Genomic DNA, 19,364 nt, shown 5'->3' on the forward strand with positions numbered 1-19,364 from the left:
TGTTATAACGAATGGAAAAGTGTGTCTCTGGTGTATTGATTAGCGTACTTGCCCAGTATGCAAGGGGACCAGGGTTCGATTCCCGAAAGAGACAAATAACTTTTCTTTCCAGATATTAGTTTCAACATAACATCTAGAACATTCAATGTCTCAGTTCCTAAGTGTTTTCAAAGCTTCCAATGCTTGATTTCACAAAATATTAGGTCAAAAGTAGGTTTCTGGTTCATCATCAGACTTATCTGATTCTGCCACAGCATCATCTATGATCTTAAATCATTACAACAGGTTTTCAAAACAAAAGAACAATGAGCCGATTCAGAGATAAGAGCGTGTGCATCACCCCCCCCCCCACCAACCCCCGCTCAGGAGCAAGAAAACCCTCTTTCCAATGACGTCATGCCCAGGCCCGTCATTTGGGTGAGTCAGGGAGCGTGACTTTCGAAAATACACTAAAAATGATATATATATATATAATTATAAATACATTGAGCACATGTTCTTTGCCCCCCTCCCCCCTGGAAAAAGTTGAAATGACGGCCCTGGTCATGCCCTTCTTCCCTTGTATAGCACATTAACAACAGCACCCAACCATTACCTTCCCGGAATTTTTCTACAAAACATTTTTTAATTCAGGTTGACAAATCCTTTCACGTTAAGCAAACTTCCATTTAAAAGGTTCATGTTAAGCATATTTTTTAACATTATATCGCCACAAAGAATGACAGGATCAAGAATTCTTTTCATTTTAATCAGAGTTTCATGTTCAGCAGGCTCACATTAACGAGGTTTGACCGTATATTGAATTTATTATTTTGTTATATTGCATTTATTTGTTATGTTATTCTAGTTATTTTATTTCATTGGGTTCTAGAAGGGTCTGGATAGGCTCATAAGAAACAGACCTAGCATTGTGCAGCTCTTCCCATAATAGCTGCAAAGTCTATGTTCTTATTTTTCTCATTATACTGTCTCTCTTTTGCAAAGCACATCAAAATAAGTTGAAACCAATATGATTTCTAAAATCCTGTTAGCTTATGTGAATGGTCGCTGGTGGAACTTTTCATCAATTTTTCAGTAAAAATGTGCTTAGTTGCACTAGCTGCTAATACAAGGTTACAAGGAGATTTCATATGGAGAAGTTTGGTTTGTAATCATGTTGCTACCTGTTGTGCTCTTTCCATTTCAACAATTTCTGAAAGTGTGAATTGGTTTAATATCAATATTTCAGTGCCAAGTTCTTCCTTTATTATTTAATCTGCTATTTTAAGATAATTATGACATTTCTTCAGGGAAAGTAGGACGTGTAAGAGGGTTAAACTCTCCAAAGGTTTTCCCTGTGCTAGGGCAAGTGGAAGCCAATAAATTTATGCTAGTTTGGTATCTACTCGCATTGGTTTTAGCAAATGTGGTATGAAACTGAAGAAAGGGAAAAATAGTTCTACTCACCTTATAGATTTGTATTCCAAATAAAATACCTTCAATTTTGATTTTTTTTTAATGATTTATAATAAAAAACCTATTGAATGTCAAAATAGAAAATAAACAATTTTGCACATTTGCACAATTTTGCCACTTTTAAAAATTTTTTTCCAATCTTTTAAACTTTTGAAATCAACCACACACACAGAGAGATTTTTTTTAAATTCATCATTAGCTATTGTGTCATAGTTATACTCAGATGCCACTCTTTTACCACTAATAATTTTTTTGTGAGATTTTCCCAAACCTGCATTATACCCATTACTCTAATTTTATTTTGAAATAAAAAAAATCTTTATTTGACAAATTTTTACTTATTCTTTTTAATTTTTTTATTCATTAAAAGTGATTAATTTAACCCAGAAACATAAGCAGTCCTCATGCAGACAGTTGTGAAACTTATTTACCTCAGAAATTCCCCAAGCTTGCAAAAGATCACAATCCCCAGGTTGCTGTGAAAACATCAAGCAAAAAGAAATTAATAAACACATTTTTAGTTTGGAGGATTAATAATCCTTTTCCCGATACAATCAAAGAAGGAGCAAATGATAAGCAACAAGGGAAAAAGCAGGGAACTCCTGATGCATTTTGACATACTATGAGTATCTCAAAGAATAAATAGAACCACTATCACGCTGACCAGGAATCCAATTGAAATGGCTTAGGAATTTGTGACTTTTTCCCTTGTTATTTACCTATATCATTTGTTCCTACTTTGATCACACTAAGTTTGACTATCAAGAAATTTTACAGTAACTCAGTTTGAAAAAAACACGGTGACAGATTCTGATCCTCTGAGATCAGACATTTTAAGCATTTCAGGAGTAACAAACCATTGTAAAGGATATGTAAAAAATTAAAATCCTTGGCCTATTGTGTTCTTTATTGTGCATTGTAAAGGGGTCTGCATTATTTGAAAACCTCAGTAACAAAAGTGAACATCCTGAAAGTCATTGTTTAAAGCCATAAAACCATTTTTGCTGAATAGTTTTTTGATCATTTTAAAAAATTTTTAAGCTGTAAGTTTTCGGTATCTTATAAAACTTTATGGGTCCTGTTTTTTATACAGGCTGATTCAAATTGTTTGTCTATATGACTATCTTTATGATAATTTAATTTAGAAGTATGCTTCCAATTACAAAAAGTTAAATAACTTTTTATACAATCCATTTGTGCAGTAGCTTCCAATTAATCAAATGTAGAACTCTCTTAAAATGCATTTACAGTATTTTTTTTTTCTAAATCCAATATTTATGGAGATATTTAATCTTCAAGTTATAAGCGTTTATTGCAAATAATCAAGGCTATGACTCACAAATTGCAAAAACACAGTGCAAAAAAATTAATCAAATTGCCATTGTGACTAAAACAATTACATAGTTTCATGCTTTAACAATAAATACCCTCTGAAAACAATACTCTTTCCAATATATTACAAGGGAGATTAAAATAACCAGGAGAAAATATAGAAGTTTGAATTATATTGATAATTAACAGAAGTTGAACTATACTTAAAATTTGTTTCTAAGCTTCAAAATATAAGTTCAAAAGGACTTTCATATTTCAAAATAGGTTAAATATAAAGGCATGAAGTATGATTACTTTCTATAGTTGAATAACATACATTAGTTTTTGCCAAAGTAGGCAATATGGCCTCTCTCTTACGGTTGATGGCATTTCCCGGGCAGTAAAAGCTATGAGTTCAGTATAGAACCCCAAGGGTGGCTTGAGTTGAGAGGCAGTGAAAAAAACAAAATTGAAAAAGAGGTGATAAAAACATAAATTTTGTGAAACTATAGCACAGATTGGGGTGGGGCAACTTCTCACTATTCAAGGGCCAACATTGCAGGCTGAACCAGGAACAACACTCTGGTTGTGTGTTGCATCCTTTCTTTTTCTTTCTTTCAAACTGAGCACAACTCAGGTCTATCACCATCTATGAGCGATTTAACTTACTACCTAGTGAGTTGTGCCAGAAGTGTAACTGTGTGTGCATCAAAAACTACTGTTTCTTTCACAAATTAGTCCATTCAATTACATCCATAGTTTGAATTTTACAGACAAAATAATTTTTCTACATTTTTCTACAATTATATTTATCCCTTACTCCTGATTTGGCAACCAGTGGGGCCACATGGATCGAACAGATGCTCAAGGAATTGATTCACTCACTGGTAGACTTTGAGAGGAGTTTTATTATTGGGATGAAATGGGTGCCAAAAGCGAGTCATGTGGATAGTATTGACTATCATGGGTAAACTTGTAATGGTACTAAGATAAAATGGACTAGCTTCACATGAACCAGGAAGATTACCTGTAGATGTGAAAGGATGTGCACACATGTACCATTACCTGGAGCTCTTGTATATCCATGACATTACACAGAACCAGATTTGCGATACATGTATTCTAAATACTTGAGTTACTTTCTTGGAACAGAATAGCAGTATTTCGGTTTGAGATAATGTTAGTCTGCTTCAACGTGAAATGCCACCAACCTGCTATGTCAAAATTTAGAGATGACTGCTCCTCTGTTTTTGACACAAAAAATCATCATGTCAGGGGTGGAAACTCTCGTTTAATGGCACAATATGAATCTGACCATCTCAAATGACACATTTTGCTCTTTGGAATTATAAGGGTCTGTATAACCTAGTCGGTTTTAATTTTGAGGCACCAGTGTAAGTTGGCATCCATTTTGAAAAAGCTGTTGCACTGTGAGCAGAACACCAAATACGCATTCAGATACAAATACAGAGACAAAAAAGGTAACTTGCCCAATGAAGTAGAGGAAAGAAATGAGGGTACAAATGCCCATAACAAACTTTAATAACAATACGTGTGTACGACAAGACAGTGCAACGAGAACATAGCTAATCACTATTGTTACTATAAATAATGTATGTAAATAGTCTGCTGTTGAAAATGATGGCTTATATAATGATAAAAAAATCAATTTAATATACAGTAATTTCACCCAGTCGCTGCCCACAGGCCGGCTGTTGGCCACCACTGGCATTGAATTTGTAAAATCAGATATAAAACTCATTAAACTTGGATCTTAGCTGATAATGAGTTAAGGCCCCTTTACACATATGCTCCTGCCTGCATGGCAGCTGTGAACAAATTCAGAACCACCTTCAAGAGTGCGTGAGTAAAGGCAAAAAAGTTTATGGTTAGAAGTGTACACAAGAACAAGACACTCCAACAATCATGAACCCAAAATCGTACGTCTAAAGGTGCGCATGCACACGCTTGCCCTGCAAGCACGCAGTCAATCGATCCTTCTCAACATTGACTTCTTTTATTATTGCTCTTAAAATATAAGATTGGTACAATACAAATATTTTTTTTTTTTAAATATATCACTTGCATTTTTTTTTCAAGTCTTTTTGACAAGTTTTACTTTTAATTTTCAATGCGATGTACTTCTCTTTAAGAAGCTATAAATTAAGTAAGTAATTACATTTGTTGTTATAATTAATTTTCTAACTTAATGTTGTTTCCCCTTCAACTGAACTTTGATAAACTCAATTTCCCTCTTTGTTGCTAACTTTGCAAGCTCGCTTTTACACACAGTGGAAAATTTTACACTTCACTCACACTTGTAGTAAGAGAAAGAGACTAAAATGATACCCCACATGCACAAAGCTCATTATATAGACAGTATAATTTTGATAAGGATGCAATAAAAGAGAAAAAAGCTCAAGGGATTGAGAAATAAACGGTTCTAGGAAAAACTATTATTTACAGGGTGGTTCAGAAAAGATGAGAAAAATTTTAAAAGGTGATAGTACACACTAATATAAACAATTGTCATTAAAAAATGCATGGTCTAACATGAAATGCAAACGCACTAGAGCATTTTGAAACGTCACTCCACAAATGTTAACATGGCATTCCTGTTGAAATTTATCGTGGAAAAAAAACACTGTGTATGCAAATGTAACCAGCGGAAGAAGAAACTATGCAAATCTGCATCACAGTGAATAAAAGGTGTGGATGCCAAACCTGTAAAGTTATTACATCATGCAACTGCCTGGTGTCCGTGCCTTTTATTCACTGTGATGCAGATTTGCATACGGTTTCTTCTTCTTCCTCAGGTTACATTTGCATGCATGGTGTTCTTTTTCTCCCGATAAATTTCAACAGGAATGCTGTTTTAACATTTGCAGAGCAGCTGTTTCGAAACGCGCTAGCGTGTTTACGTTTCATGTTAGACCACACATTTTCTGATGACAATTGTTTGTATTGGTGTGTACTACCATCAGGTTTGTCATTTGGGGGTCAGGGGGTGTCCCCTCTGGCTTTTGAAAATACACTAAAAATGGTGTGTATATATATATAATTATAAATACATTGAGCACATGTTCTTTGCCCCCCCCCCCCGGAAAAAGTTGAAATGACAGCCCTGATTATCACCTCTTAAAGTTTTTCCCCACCTTCTCTGAATCACCCTGCATTATATGACTGTTTGAAACATATAATCATTATACTGTCGTTTGATATTATTGTTTAAACATGTTTTTTTTTAATTTTAAATTAGAATAATTTTAACAATTAATGTACTTGTGCAACTGTTTTCTATAAATAGTATTTTCAATGAATTACTAATGCTATGATAAAACATATAAATTTATTTGGAATTGATTGGTAATTTTTGAAAATTTAAAAACAATTAACATATTTAACTTATGTACAACATAAACTACAGATTTGCTATTGATGTACTAACATGAAAGTTGATTCTATTCTCAATGGCAAAAATATTCAAAATCTCATAGAGCAGAGCAAACTTCATGGTGATTTTATTGCTTGCATAAAACTGCTTTGGTTCTACAATGGAAAGATTATACAGGGTGGTAATTATCCACAGCTCATGGAAAGATTATACAGGGTAGTAACTATCCACAGCTCAATAATAATATACACATGGGATTCCTTGTGAAAAGCTAATATGGAAAAGTGGGTCCAATTTTTGATTTGAGGAGGTGGGATCCGGAACTTTCGCCCCCGACATTTCGTCCTAAACAGTTTGTTCCCGACATCTTGCCCCTGGAACGTTTCGTCCCCGTTACATTTGACCCCCGGAAATTTCGCCCCAGTACATTTCGCCCCTGGCGCGTTTGGCCCCGAAAAATTCACACCTGACATTTCACTTGCCCTGAACGTATGAGTGATTGACCGTGTGAGTGATCGAGTGACCGTATGAGTGACCAAGTGAGCATGAAATGGACTGTAGGAGTGCGTTAGTGACCGTACAAATGACTAATCGAGTTGCAGAATGACTCACCACGTGAGTGACCGTAAGAACTAGTGTGCAATTGACTTTATGAGTGAATGACCGTATGAGTGACCACGTGACTGACTGAATGGCCGTATGAGTGACCAAATGAATGACCTCATGAGTGACCAAGTGATTAACTGTATGAGCGATCAAGTGAGTGATCGAGGGATTGACCGTGTGAGTGACCAAGAGAGTTACTGAGCGATGAAACATTTGAGTGAATGAGTGACCAAGAGTGAGTGACCGATTAAATCTTATGTAATTTTCCAAGTGAGTGACTGAGTGATTGAGCACATGAGTGACCAAAGGAGAGACTGAGTAATTAACCGTAGGACTGACCGAATGGACGTATGAGTGACCAAATGAGTGACTGCATGAGCGACCAAGTGAATGACTGCATGAGTGACTAAGTGATTAACTGTATGAGTGATCAAGTGAGTGATCGAGGGATTGACCGTGTCAGTGATAAAGGGAGTTACTGAGTGATGAAACGTTTGAGTGAATGAGTGCCCAAGAGTGAGTGATCGATTAAATCTTGTGTAAGTTTCCAATTAATGAGTTTTTAATGAGTGATTGAGCATATGAGTGACCAAAGGAGAGACTGAGTAATTAACCATATGAGTGACCGAGTGACTGACCAAATGGACGTATGAGTGACCAAGTGATTAACTGTATGAGTGATCAAGTGAGCGATAGTGTGATTGACCGTGTCAGTGACAAAGGGAGGAATTGAGGGATGGAACGTTTGAGTGAATAAGTGACTGACCGAATGAGTGACTAAGTGAGTGGCTAATTAAATACTTTTGTAAGTTTCCTTGTGAATGATTGAGCGTATGAGTGACCGAGTGGCTGACGGAATGAAAGACAGAGTGAATGCTTGAATAAATTTGCGAGTGACTGAGTGATTAAGCATATGAGTGATCAAGGGAAGTCATCTTAGCTAATATGAAACTCAAGGTTCTGCTAAAATCTTTCACGTTAACCAAATGTCATGTTAACCGATAAGCAATGACTGAAAAAGAATTTTTGACATTCCATTTGTGTTAGTCTGAAATTTAATACAGTGTAAATTTATACAAATATAATACACTTAATTTATCATCAAGTTCTTTTTTAAAACACTTTTTTTCCACAATTTTTAAAACAAAAAATTTGCATACCAGAAGCATTCAATCCTTTTTCAGAAAGTCTGATAGTCTGCTGCTTCATTTTCTTTGTAGTACGCAGTTGCAGAAACATTTCAATTTCATTCAAATAGTTCAGAGTGGAGGAAACATTCTCTTGGTTCATCAAAAAGTTCCTAAGCTTAGTTAAGGGAGGCTGCTATGTTTCCACTCAGCGCTTCATGCTACTAATGCATGTTATAACGAATGGAAAAGTGTGTCTCTGGTGTATTGATTAGCGTACTTGCCCAGTATGCAAGGGGACCAGGGTTCGATTCCCGAAAGAGACAAATAACTTTTCTTTCCAGATATTAGTTTCAGCATAACATCTAGAACATTCAATGTCTTAGTTCCTAAGTGTTTCCAAAAAGTTGGGAAAAATGAAAAAGTTGGGAAACGTACTAAAAAATTTCTTATAACTTCAGTTGAAATTTAGAAGAAATCAAATAAACCTTGTAAAAATTAGAATATTAATTTATATTTCTTGAAAAAACATTAAAAGTCTGATATAATGTGTGTAAGCACAGCTTATAATCTATGAAAAATAAAAATCTTTGTTATTACAAATGTTTTCCAATCGTACATCAATGAGCTAATGTTGAAGATATTTATTGCTTATAACAAGAAGTCTGTTATATGAACAATGTTTCCTGCTGCTGTAAGCTTCTATTATAACCAAGTTGAACTTTTGAAAAAAGTTCATTTTAAAATGAAAGATCATTTAAAAATGAATGAGCTCAAAAAACTGCAATATGAGAAAATTCCATTCAAAGTATTTTTTCTTGTTCAAGTTTACACTACAATTTATTTTATTTTTAAAAAACAAATTAACCTGACTGACATGAAATTTTTTACATTTAATTTTCAATTAAATGGACTATTTTTTAGTCATTTTTAAAGTTACTTTGAAAAATTGACTTTAGGGTAAGTAGGCAAGTACCACTAACAATTTTGAGATGAGTTGTTTTTTTTTCAGTTCCAATTCAGAAGTTTTGGAAAATTTAAATTTGGCATCACAGCTGTTGGTTGTAATTCTGCAACACAATTAACACTTGAGCCGCTGTGGTGGTCGAGTGGTTATAGTGACGGACTCGCGATGCAAGGATCCGGGTTCGAACCCCACAGTGGTGGTCGGCTGAAGTTGGTTTTCTGTGGTTCCCAACTTCAAGGCGCAAATGCGAGCCGATCTCCCCGTTAAAAAGTCTCGCCACAGAGAGTAACAGTCCTACAACGATAAATCATTCAATCATAACACTTCACTCATAGTTAGAAAAACTGGTGGCAGATGGCAGCACTACACATAACAAGCATTACAGAGAAACAAAAAACTTCACGTCAGGTTTCACTACACGTACACGCACATTCCCGCATGTACCAATTCGTTGGGGTGTGGGTGTGGGCAGGGTGCATGTGTGGTGTAGCAGTAGTAGGTAGGGCCTCCAAAAAATGGCTCGGGATCCATGATGTTCTTAAGTCAGCCACCTCGTTGGGCAATTTGCCTGTTGTGGCGTTGTATTTGTATTTGTATTAACACAATAACAGATGTCAATGACGTGCTATAGCACATCAAATACCTGGAATTTTATAACAGGGTGCATAAAAAGTTTGTTCACACATCCTGGGGAGTTTTCCTAGTTCGAAGAAAAAAAAAGTAGAGAGAAAAACCTTACCAACTTCTTTTTGAATTTCTTTTTTCCCCCTCTTTCTACCATCTATCATGATCGTGTGCAACCTTGTAGTTTTACTTCTTTGAAGTACAAATGAAGCATTTTACTGTACTGTGTTGTATTGATATACAAGTGAGTTGTTGACGAATAAGATGATGGTCCCTAAATGGGGAGTTGTTTACCAAATTTTAAAATTTTGGAGTTTTTATTCTTGTGTAGGTTTCCCCCCTCTGGTTACATATCGGAAATTACAGTACTTTTGCGGCTATCTACCGGCATTCAAAGACAAAGTCTACTCGCCTCATTCCTACACGATTGCGAATGCACATCTTTCTCAAAAATCGTAAAGGATTTTTTAGAACGCCTGTTCATTTTGTAAAAACTTTCCTGATATCATTGGGGAGGGGGACTGAATATGTAAAAATTCTACATTACATATCCACAGTTTTGTCATTTAGCTGCTATATGGAAGTCAACATTTCGCATAGCGAAAATTATGGGTGTGTACTCAGAATCAGCTTTTGGAGGAGCACAAAGATTTCTTACACAGAAATTGTGGGTCATTAAAACACTCAAAAAAGAATTTTAAATTAACAGACAGTATAACAATGTATTTTTGTTCAATATTTTAATTTTCTACCTAAGTATTTTAAAATATTTTTAATTTTTGATCTTCGGGGGTATGGGTTCCCATAACTAGAGTTTTCAAATTCCCGATATTTTAGAGCCTTCAGGAATTGGAATCCCATTTATATGACTCTAATTTATACTTTCTCATTTAGGTTTGGCCTCAATTATCCTCTATACTTTGTAATGTTAAAATATTTAAAATATTTCAGTTATGCGCCACGTAACTTCAACTACACAAAGTTTTCATTCCGACTCGAATCCCAAATTTTGGCAAAAGTGTCATTTCCCTCAATTGATGTATAACGATCACACAAACCCACAACACAAATATGTGTACATTAAATTTAAAATCCATGTATTTACCAATTTGGAGGATAGATGGTTGGCATCCTACTGAACACAAAACACACCAAACACTAGGTACACACCCACACAAGCACACTGTTAAGTTTCACCAACACAAATCTGACATAGCTCCTATATTCAGGTGTGAAAATGTGTGGCATTTAGATGGTGACAGATCAGAGTGATGGACCATCAGGGAGGAAAAGGAAAATCATTCCACCAGGAAATTGCTTCGCAAGAATTTATATGAATAGGGAATCAAAAGGTAAGTGTCAGAGAATCTCATTTGCTTTAAATTTAATCAGAAGATATTATTGAAAGAGCTAAGATTTTAATAACAAAATGGAAAATCGATCAGAAGGGAATTTATAGATTGATTTATTAGTAAATATATAAACGTGTGTATGCCTAATTTTGAACTACAGTGGATCCCACTTATAACGTTTAAAAAAGATCATCATAAAAAACTTTGTAAGCGGGAAAATGCTTTAAAAGGGGAAATCTTAATGAGAATTACTTGGAGAGTTGGGACTATGAAAATAAGTTGTACTAAGAGGGAAAACATTCCAAATGGGAACGTTATAAGCGGAATCGACTATACAATTGTTTTAGATTTATTACATGTGTCAAATTCCCAGTGTTAATGAGCTTCTTTGCGAAGTCACGTCAAAATCTTCCTTGTAAAAATGTAAAGTAAATTAGCATTTCAGCAAGACAGAAATCAATTGCAGTAAGAAGGAAATAAAAAATCTTCATTGCGATATAAACGGATAAGAAAACGTGTCTGGATGAATAACAGATGGGAAAAAAATCCAACTACCAATTATTTTGAATATGCCAATTCATGAAATAATTTGTTTGATTTAAAGTTTCTGACTGAATCGTTGTTATTATTTTACTGTTCCTACCAGTCACTTTCTTTTCCTTAAGCTACCATTTTTACATCCTTCACTGAGCAAAAATTTTGATGAAATTTAAAAACTCAAAAAATATTACCGTTTTATTGATCAACATATGATCTCATTTGAAAGACAGTGAAAAAAATGATTGTGCAGTAAACACAATGCACTGTATGCACCTTCCCTCAAAATATTTCATTTAACAGTGGAGACAAAATTACCTCACATTTTAGCAAAAAAGTGTTGATTTTGGGAAAAAAAATTTCAAACAGATCACATTTGGCTATCACTTTACAAATTTAGAAATAAATTTGTCAATACAGCGACATCACACTACAAAACATCACACATCACAAAGAGAAAAAAAGCACCAATAGCAAGAGAAGAGCAGCAAATTTAGCTTCTAATGGGATTGTATATTTCAGTTCATTTTCAAAAAGTGTCAACCCCTGCTGAGGGAGAAATTTGCCTTTGTTCAGTGTTTGGTGTGTAACTAACTGTTAGAAAAATGACACATCGCAAAATTTTAAAACATTATAACTCCCTTAATATTCATCTCATAACTAAAACATAAAAAACACTTCTCTATATTATTTTTTCAGAAGGAATTGTGTGTAATTACCGAGCACTGAACTACTATATACAAATACAAATACAAATACAACACCACAACAGGCAAAATGCCCAACGAGGTGGCTGATAAAAAGATGCCCATAAAAATATGGTTGTCATATGTTTCAAAAATACAGCAACCCAATTAAAAATGCAATTAACACAAATTACAAACAATATATACACATGATAAAATATTATACAATGCCCATAAAGAATACTTATGGTTGTCTTATTCTAAGAATGGATAGCTTCCCGATTTACCCCAACATGTTTATCGTATTTCTTTTTAAACGTGTCAATTGTGTTACAATTTACTACCTCCGGGGGTAAGCTATTCCATTTATTAACAACCCTATTGGAGAAAAATTCCCTGCGACACCATAACCTTGCATTGTCCCTCACCAATCGATAGGATTTTGAAAAATACATGTGAAAATATTCATAAGAGAGAAAAGTTGAAAACTCACTTTATCACTTCTTGAAGACAATTCTGATACTAATGGAAGTTCAAAATTTACGCCTTCGACTAAAAAAGAAAATAAGATAAAATCAAAAGAAAATATCAAATTCTCATCACTAAAATCTTTTATTACTAGAATATGTGACATGTATTTTTAAACAATTAATAGATGACGTGTAACATGGATAAACTCCTCAAGGTCCCATCTGTATCTAGAGAAGGTTTGGCTGTACTTAATGAATATGTGCAAGAAAGGGAATAAGAAATGTTTTAGAAATTGTACATTATAAGGGAACTAACTGAACACACATAAATCATTGGGGAAAAAACCAGAAGATTTATTCTAATACAATCATAGGATAATTAAATGTGAAAAGACTAACAATTCAACTCTGACTGTGTCTTTTGTCTTGTTCTTCCTGAATGCTTAGAAGGAATTCTTTGTGGTACATTCATGAGAACCTATATAAAATAATAAAACATATTTTAACATACCATTATCATATGGATAAGAAGAGATAATGTTTTTATATAAGTCTTAAAATATTCTCTGTAGAAGCTTCTAGGCTACAGAGTGCAGTTAGTGGTCTCTGGACAGCAGAGGATATCACTTTGTCTCTACTCTTGTTGTCATTGAAGATTTATACAATAGATGTGGATGAAACATTTGGAGCAATATTCTATAGACAATGGCTATAATGTAGAAGATTCTAGCAATGATACCAGCTGTGAAAACCAATTCAATAATAAATAATCACAAATGGTAATACATGATACCAGACTAATGCTTTAAAAAAAGCAGTTCTCAATTTTTTTTTTTTTTTTTTTGCCATTGACTCCCTTTTGACCATATTTTCTCGTCTCATCAGAGCCCCTCACATCTAGAACAGTGAGTATTTCTACTGAATTGATTTCTAAGTGAAGTTATATTGTGAAAATATCAATCTTTATGCACTCCAGCTAGGTAGGGCCTTCTCACCCTCTTTTTATGCCTACTTCCAATTCCAATTCAGAAGGTAGATGACAGCACTTTGAATGCAAAAGACATCTGTCTATAATGTCAGATGAATGTTTACAATGTGCATATGCGGTGTTGGGGAAGCATTGATGTCACACAGCTGAAGTTTTGTGAAAAACCTACATTCTTTGAAAAATGTCATAATTCCTGCTCTGTAGCTCATTTAACAAATCAATCATCTCTAAGAGTTTTTTACTGCCCTCCATGAACAGTCAGCATTTCTTCCCTTTCCAGCATTGCCTTAACCCCTTTACGACCAACGATGTTGCATCCAAACACCAGTGGAACAAATTCAATCCAGCTGACTGTTTCTTCAACCTATTTTTCCTCATCGCAAAGGTTTATTATAATCCTTATGAAACAAAGATGTGTGTGGTGATATCCCAATGAGACAATGATGGTGGCTGTTCTCCTAAGCTTTTTCCCTCTCCTCGTTCTCCACGGTATTCCTCCACCCACACACACACTTATATTGTATCTTTCTCAGAACTAATCCTTCTATTACATACTGTACATAGAAGTAAAAAAAAGAACAAAATTAAAAAAACTACAAAACAAGTTTGTAACTGAGGGCAAAAAAAACAGCAAGGCAATGTACTAATACTCTTATCCAATTATTTCTTTACTGTTTCTCCTCACCCTTACTTCTTTTTTTTTTCTTTTTATAACGTGAAACAAGGCTACTACACACTACTTCCCCTACATTTTCACTAACCACCAGCTTTCTTTCTTCATGCCTGTGAATTGTTTTTCAATATGCCGCCCCTCCCCCCTTTAAGGGGAAACTAAAGTGATGCCTCTTCATCTTGAATGATTTTCATCCATCCCAAAGGAGTCATGTGGTTCCAGGTTGAAAACAACTAATTTAAAGTTACTGAAGGAAGACTATGTTCCATTGCGTTGTGTAAGAAGCCAAAATTCAGAATTTAATTGCCCAATATACTAAATTAATTACCAACTTTCGAATAAAAATGCAAAACAATTAAGTTCTGTTCAAACCATTTAACTTTGTCGTTAAATTGAGGAAAATGGAGGTTTTTAGAAAAGGGGGGGGGGGGGGTGGTTTGACTATAATTATAAAATATTAATGCCAAAACTAGCATAAAGACTCAGTTTTGAAAACTGAGAAGTAATTTGAAAAGTGTTTATATATTAAAAATTGTCGTCATTCAAGCTTAAACAATATACAGCAGTAACAAATTAATAATAAATGGAAATATAATAAGCATGGTACGAGAAATCAAGAGAAACTATCCATACTTAGATGATGACAACCTTATTTTAATGAGCAACACATTATAACTTAAGGTTCTCAGTTTATTTCTTTGTGTTATTCTTGATTTTGATTGCTGCATACTAGGGTTTCCGAGTGAGAATTACAGCCTGCCCATTCTAAGGAATTTTTTGCCCTTTCTCATTCTTGAAATCTCGAGAAAAATTCCCGGGAAATTGGGAAAATTACTGTTGTGGTACATTAATACTGAAAATGAAATACAAAAGATTAAAAAAGAAATCAATGGGAATATTTGTTGAAAATTTACTCAATCTTTTATAGCATAGCATTGCTTGGGAAAGAGATAAGGTGGGGGAAGAAGGAATGGAGGCGGCTTCAATTTTGTGTAAAAACTGTACTAGCAACCCTGCCTACACTCGTGTGCAAAATTAAGAAAATTCGCACATTGTGTCTATTTTTACAAAAAGTACTGAACCAAAGGTACTAATAATGCCACCGAAGAAGTATGCAAATATTCAGTGTCAAATACGTAAGCGTACACGTGCATGTGGGCGGAGCTGTGACTACCGAGGGGATGATAAGGGCATGAGGGGTTTTCCATGATTCATGTGCTCGTACTCCTCTGTGACATTCGCTGTGTTTCTCGCAAAAGTTCGGTAAATTTTATAAGCTATGAGGTAAAATTAGTAGCCAGAAAAGTATGGATAGCAGAATGAGATGGAGAATCGTCGGTAGATCAGAGGCAGGGCAATCACAAGTGCAGGTGGCTACAGAGCTTGGTGTTCCATATCAAGAAGAGCTAGATAAGGTCGTTGAAGAGGCAGAACGACCAATGAGGATTATTATTTGGCACTTTTGGTGCAGCGCCACAGGACTGCTACAGCATCACAGCTCTCACATGAGCTGCACGATTCCACTGTAACTCGAGTTTCACGGTTTACTGTTGCCCGAAGGCTTCATGAAAGAGGGCTTTTAGCCAGAAGACCTGCTGTTTATGTCCCGCCCACTGCAGCACACAAGAGAGCACGTTTAGCATGGTGCAGACAACATCAGCCTTGGACCAGACTTCATAGCACCACCGTGCTCTTCACAGATGAGTCGAGATTCAGCCTGGACACTTGATTCTTGAAGTACCCTCATCTGGAGAGAGCCTGGTACCCGATACCATCCCTCCCACATCAGGAAATGGACCACTATGGTGGTGGAGGTGTCATGGTCTGGTCAGGCATCATGTTGGACAGCCGCACACCCCTCCATGTGTTTGGCAGAGGATCCATGACTGCTAGGAGTTATAGAGAGGAGATCTTAGAGCCCTATGTTCAACTTTTCAGGGGTGCAATTGGCCCTCGGTTCTTGTTCATGGACGACAACGCTCATCCACATCAGGCTCACCTGCTCAACGATTATCTGGAAAGTAAGGATATCCAGCGTATGGAATGACCAGCCAGATCTCCTGACCTAAACCCTATAGAATATGTCTGGGACGATCTTGGGAGGGCAACTGCATCTTGCCATTCCCCTCCGAGAACCATCTCAGAACTGAAAACTGCATTGCTGCAGAAGTGGGGCCGATTTCCACAGGGACTCCTCAACTGCCTCGTGTCAAGTATGCCGTTGTGCTGTGAGACACCTGTCTGACTGTGAGAGGGGGACCATACCCCATATTAGACTCATTTTTGGTTCGATCTTGCAACATGGATTTCAGATATTCCTACAATGATGAGCTTTACTGACAATCATGTGTGCATAATTATTACTATGACTTTTATATGGTCTATCTATTAACTTCAAGAATTGGCCCCCAGGTGGGACGGTTTAGAGAGATAGATGGCTTTTTCTCAGCCCAGGATATCAAGGAAACATTTTATTTTCTGGTGAAGGAGGCTACTAATGTCTCTACTTCAGTGAATCACGCCACAGTGCATGAAATAAGGAAGGCAGGGTCGTGTCTCCAGTGGTGTAGATGGTAGCATACTTGCCCGGTATGCAAGAGGGCCTGGGTTCGAGTCCCGGCGGAGACAAGATGACTTTTCTTTCCGAGTTCACCTCAGCATAATATCCAGAAAATAAAATGTTTCCTTGATATCCTGGTCTGAGAAAAAGCCATCTATCTTATCTTGGCAGCGTTGAACAAACTGGTGCAGCACACTCATTGTAAATTTTTCCTCATCAATAAATCTGTTTCTTTGAATAGGTTGATTGTTTAGCTTTAAGCTCTGTATATACCTTCAGGTGTTCATGATAAATGTGTATTCCAGATCCCCCTGACCACACTATCATCCAAGTTTTAAGTCATTTGCTATAAACTGTTATGTTGACCGATAATAACACTGGAATGAAAAGGATAAATCTTCAAACTCTCCTTTCGAAGGAAAAAAAAATGATGGGAAAAGAAATGTAGAAATTCTTGGAAAATGACACATACACTCTTTGTATACATCCAAACATTAGTTGGTACTATAACGAATTGGCGCTAAAATGGGCTTTTTATATTATAATCCCTATATAGAAGATTTGTTCACTGAAAATTTGTGGCGTTAAGTGGGGTTGGCGCTACAACAGGGTTTGACTCTATTTCATACTTTTCACCCCAAGCTGGTCATCATTACTATTTATGATAACTTTTCCAAAAAAATTATTTTCTTATCTTAAATGTATAACAATCTTTTCTTTCTATTCCCCACTCATACTGAGATGAAATAAATTCACACAAGGAAAATAACATTTGAACAATGATTATTCATGTTCATACAGGGGTTCTAACTTTATGGAATGAATCACAATACTGGCCATGATCATAACTGAGGGGTGACTGTTGACAAGCAGTCTGAAATGCATATTTTAATTTAGTTTTTTTTTTTTTTTCATGGGAGATTTCTACCACACAGGCAAGGGGTTACTATTATGAAGGGTCTCATTTTATCATTTCTATCACACCACAGTCATTTTGTTCATGAAAGCGAAACTTATATCAGGACCTACAGCTTATTGCTGATACAGAATGACATTTGACTGACTTTTTTCACATCTCAAGATTGGTGAGCTAACCTCTTAGTTCAGAGATTTCCTGTCAATATACTCTGTGATAATTTTGTACCTCCATATCAGAAAAGATTGTGATAAGGAGTAATCAGGTATTAAACTTGCATCACCTCTGAACAGCCTTTAATACAGTCGACAAATATCTCATCAACTTAGGTTACAGCATCCAGAGAAGGGTCTCACTGTATTCATAAACATGTTTTGCTATTTATGCATGGAGGACAAGGTCAACTAATATTGTGTCAAAATGTTCACTTTCACACACATACATTTATGATGGGCACTTGAAAATGCTTTTTATAAGAATGAAAAGAAACACTATTGATCCTGCACTAAAATATATTATAGATTACAGTGGATCCTGCTTATAACGTTTTTCAGAAAACCATCACAAAAAACGTTGTAAGCAGGAAAACGCTTTAAACGGGAAATATTAATAAGAATTACTTATAGTTGAGACCACGAAAATAAGTCATACTAAGCGGAAAAACATTAGAAGTGGGAACGTTATAAGCAGGATCAACTACATATATATTATGAATATGAAATATAAGTATATTATAGAATGATATTTAAAAAATAATAATTTCATCTTCATGTGTAACAATAGCCATTCCAGAAGCTGACTAGCAACTTATGATTCAAAATCTTTTATTAATATATTTTTTTTATGAAGATATAACATCTCCATTCTCCGTCTTACTTCACAAAAATATTTAAAAATAAGAAGATAAAAACTTTTTTACCCCTTCATCATCAAGATCCAGGTCGGTGAAACTATGCTGAGGATTGCTCACTTTATCTAATAGTTCTCGTGCTAAGCGTTTAGAAAGATCACTTTGAAAAAATGGATGCTGAAACATAGAAAAAACAATATTCTTATTTTTGCATAATACTTATTTCAAATTATAAGAATTAAAATTATTTTGGAACCTGACAGTTTAAAACCAGAAATAAAGTAAAATCTCTTCTAACAGCCACCTCCAAACAAGTCACATTTTGTTTGAACTGAATACATCCCATAGCCTTAACATTACAGGTCACCTCCAAACACTGATTTCCAAACAACAGTCATTTTGGACATAGAGTTGGAAAACAAAAATGTATATCACTATGAGAAAAAGAATTTTCAAGGGAGTCCCCCAACCTGAACTGGGGAAAAATTATGTATGTTTTCTTTTCCTGGGTTTAAGTGCTAGATGGGTATATTGAAGGCAGTGGAGAGGGAAAAAGAGCCACTTAAATAATCTAGTTTTGCCATGGGCCCCACTCAAGTTATCTTTAAATGAAATGCGGGTCAATCAGTGATCTGTGTATGTGCCATGGTTCACTTGAGTAATCAAGGAACAGCACCCCAAGTTACTCAAGTGATTTATAAATGTGCTGTAGGCCACTGATGTGATCTAAGAATGTGCCGCTTAGTTCATTTTTACAAAAGTAAGTCTGAGATCGCAGGCGACATCAGATAACTGTATCAGATTTATTTAAGTTAGGAAAATCAAACTGTAACTTGCAAACAATCGGG

General features: G+C 35.4%; 1 protein-coding gene and 1 non-coding gene across 5 annotated transcripts in view; one reads left to right on the forward strand and one right to left on the reverse strand.

Annotated features, from left to right (window-relative positions):
- Positions 1-19,364, reverse strand: part of LOC149085258 (mitogen-activated protein kinase kinase kinase kinase 3-like) — a 181,958-nt gene that overhangs the window by 98,730 nt on the left and 63,864 nt on the right. For 2 of the 4 annotated variants that reach the window (XM_089233166.1, XM_089233165.1), the window contains exons 9-12: positions 18,586-18,693; positions 12,929-13,007; positions 12,553-12,611; positions 1,887-1,931 (exon numbers count right to left, since the gene is read on the reverse strand). In XM_089233166.1, the coding sequence (XP_089089292.1) occupies positions 1,887-1,931; positions 12,553-12,611; positions 12,929-13,007; positions 18,586-18,693 (291 nt within the window). The remainder of the gene's footprint in view (positions 1-1,886; positions 1,932-12,552; positions 12,612-12,928; positions 13,008-18,585; positions 18,694-19,364) is intronic. The other 2 variants (XM_089233168.1, XM_089233167.1) reach the window with 1 other exon arrangement.
- On the forward strand, positions 16,745-16,818 carry TRNAT-GGU (transfer RNA threonine (anticodon GGU)). Its single transcript has one exon. It is a non-coding gene; the product is annotated as a tRNA-Thr (tRNA).

The sequence above is a fragment of the Pholcus phalangioides genome, unplaced genomic scaffold (genome assembly GCF_987345545.1).
Source record: "Pholcus phalangioides strain wild (caught in Gottingen) unplaced genomic scaffold, Ppha-v1.0 ptg000007l_1, whole genome shotgun sequence".
NCBI classification, from domain to species: Eukaryota; Metazoa; Arthropoda; class Arachnida; order Araneae; family Pholcidae; genus Pholcus; species Pholcus phalangioides.